Here is a 2,130-nt window from a genome sequence, read left to right on the forward strand (position 1 = left end):
TGAGTTTTCCTAGGTAGGAGGAAAATAACTTATTCATCAGTTGTTGATATGCGACTCCGACATTCTTTAGTCCAAAAGGCATTACTACATAACATTAGTTAGCCTTGGGAGTGATGAAAGAGTTCTTTTCCCGGTTTGGCTTATGCATCAGGATTTGATTATATCCTGAATATGCATCCATGAAGGACAAATACCGATATCCTGAGGCCGAATCAACCAGGGCGTCAATGCTTGGGAGAGGGTATGGATCCTTGGGGCAGGCCTTGTTGAGGTCAGTGTAATCGACACACATCCTCTATTTTCCATTCTGTGTTTTTTACCAGAACTACTTTAGCCAACCACAATGGATATTTTACCTCCTTTATGAATCCAGCTTCTAACAATGCCTGCACCTATTCCTCCACGACCTGTGTCCTTTCAAGATCGAGTTTTTGACGCCTTTGTTGAACGGGTCAAAATCCCGGGTAGACAACGAGTTTATGAGACATCAGGTCGAGATCTATACCAAGCATATTGGAGGCTTTCCAGGCAAAGAGGTTGGAGTTTCTTCGTAAGAGGTCAACGAGTTGTGCTTTTAGACCTTCCTCTACATTGGCCCCTATACTTGTTATTTTTTGGCACGATCCCCGATTTTCACTTTTTCTATCTTCCCTTCAAGTTGGAGACGCAATTCTTCCTGAATTCGCACACTACTGAGCTCGATAGTGTTGACTTCTTTTCCTCCTGGTCTGCCTTTTAAATTAAGGCTTTCATTATAACACTTTCGTTTCAACTTTTGATCTTCTTTTATGGTGACAATTCCTTCTGCGGTGAAAAACTTCATACACAAGTGAGGTATAAAGACAACTGCTGCTAGTCCGTTTAAAGTGACCCGACCTATTAGGGCATTGTACGCTGACATAACGTCAACCACAATGTAGTCAATGCTTAATGTCCTTGACTTCGTGCCCTTTTCAAAGGTGGTGTATAGAGAGATAAATCCAAGAGATCGGATCAGCGTGTCCCCCAACCCGAAGAGGTTATCTGGGTACGCCTTCAGATCCTTTTCTTCTAACCCGAGATTGTCAAAAGCAGGCTTAAATAGTATGTCCACCGAACTCCTTTGGTCCACCAGGGTTCTATGGAGATTTGCATTGGTGAAGAATATTGTTATCACTATCGGGTCATCATTGCCAGGTGTCACCCTTTGAACATCTTCTCTGGTGAACGAGATGGTTGATAAATAAGAAATTTTGCTGTCTTCCCCGACTTGGTACACCTCTTTGAGGTACCTTTTACATGAGAGTTTTGAGATTCCTCCTCCAGCAAACCCTCCAATTATCATATGTATATGTTGCTCAAGAGTTTGCGGGGGATGTTCTTGCCGTCCTCCGTCCTCATCTCTTTTCCTCTTTCTTTGATCATCCGATCTCTTGGCTAGGTACCTTTCTAATCGACTTTCCTTGGGCAGTTTTTCTATGACATTCTTTAAGTCATAACAATCATTAGTAGAATGCTCATACAACTTGTAGTATTCATAATATTCTGTCCGACTTCTGACCTTTTTATGCCTGATAGTCCGAGGAGGTGGAAGTTTTTTGATATGACATATCTCCCTGTAGACATCTACAAGAGAAAATTGGAGTGGGGGTGTAATTATGAATTTATAATACCTTCGAGGGTTTTCCAAGTCATACTCTTCCTTTTTCTTAGTTTCCTTCTCCTTATTCCGAGTTGGGTAGGACAGGTTGGGCCTCAGGGGAGGCTCTCTAAGTCGAAAATTTTTATCTATGTTGATGTATTTTTCTGTCCGCTCTTGTACTTCGTACAAAAAAGTCGGGTGTCGCTTGGATATGGAGTGAGAGAACAACCCTTCTTTAAGGCCATTAACCAACCCCATTATCACTGCTTCAGTAGGTAAGTTTTGTATTTTCAAGCAGGCTTTATTGGATCTCTCCATATAGTCTCGGAGTGTCTCTCTGACTTCTTGTTTAACCCCTAGTAGGCTTGGAGCGTGCTTCACTTTGTCTTTTTATATCAAAAATTTGGTAAGAAACTTTCTTGTCAGGTCATCAAAGCAAGTTACCGACTTGGGAGGTAAGTTATCAAACCACTTTATTACAGTTTTAGTCAAAGTTATCGGGAAGACTT

General features: G+C 41.6%; 1 protein-coding gene across 1 annotated transcript; it reads right to left on the reverse strand.

Annotated features, from left to right (window-relative positions):
• Window positions 1–607: 607 nt before the first annotated feature.
• On the reverse strand, window positions 608–1,879 carry LOC140179139 (uncharacterized). Its single transcript, XM_072217779.1, has one exon. The coding sequence runs from the start codon at window positions 1,877–1,879 to the stop codon at window positions 608–610; it is 1,272 nt and encodes a 423-aa protein (XP_072073880.1).
• Window positions 1,880–2,130: the final 251 nt, after the last annotated feature.

This window comes from Arachis hypogaea, chromosome 15 (assembly GCF_003086295.3).
Source record: "Arachis hypogaea cultivar Tifrunner chromosome 15, arahy.Tifrunner.gnm2.J5K5, whole genome shotgun sequence".
Taxonomy (NCBI): Eukaryota; Viridiplantae; Streptophyta; class Magnoliopsida; order Fabales; family Fabaceae; genus Arachis; species Arachis hypogaea.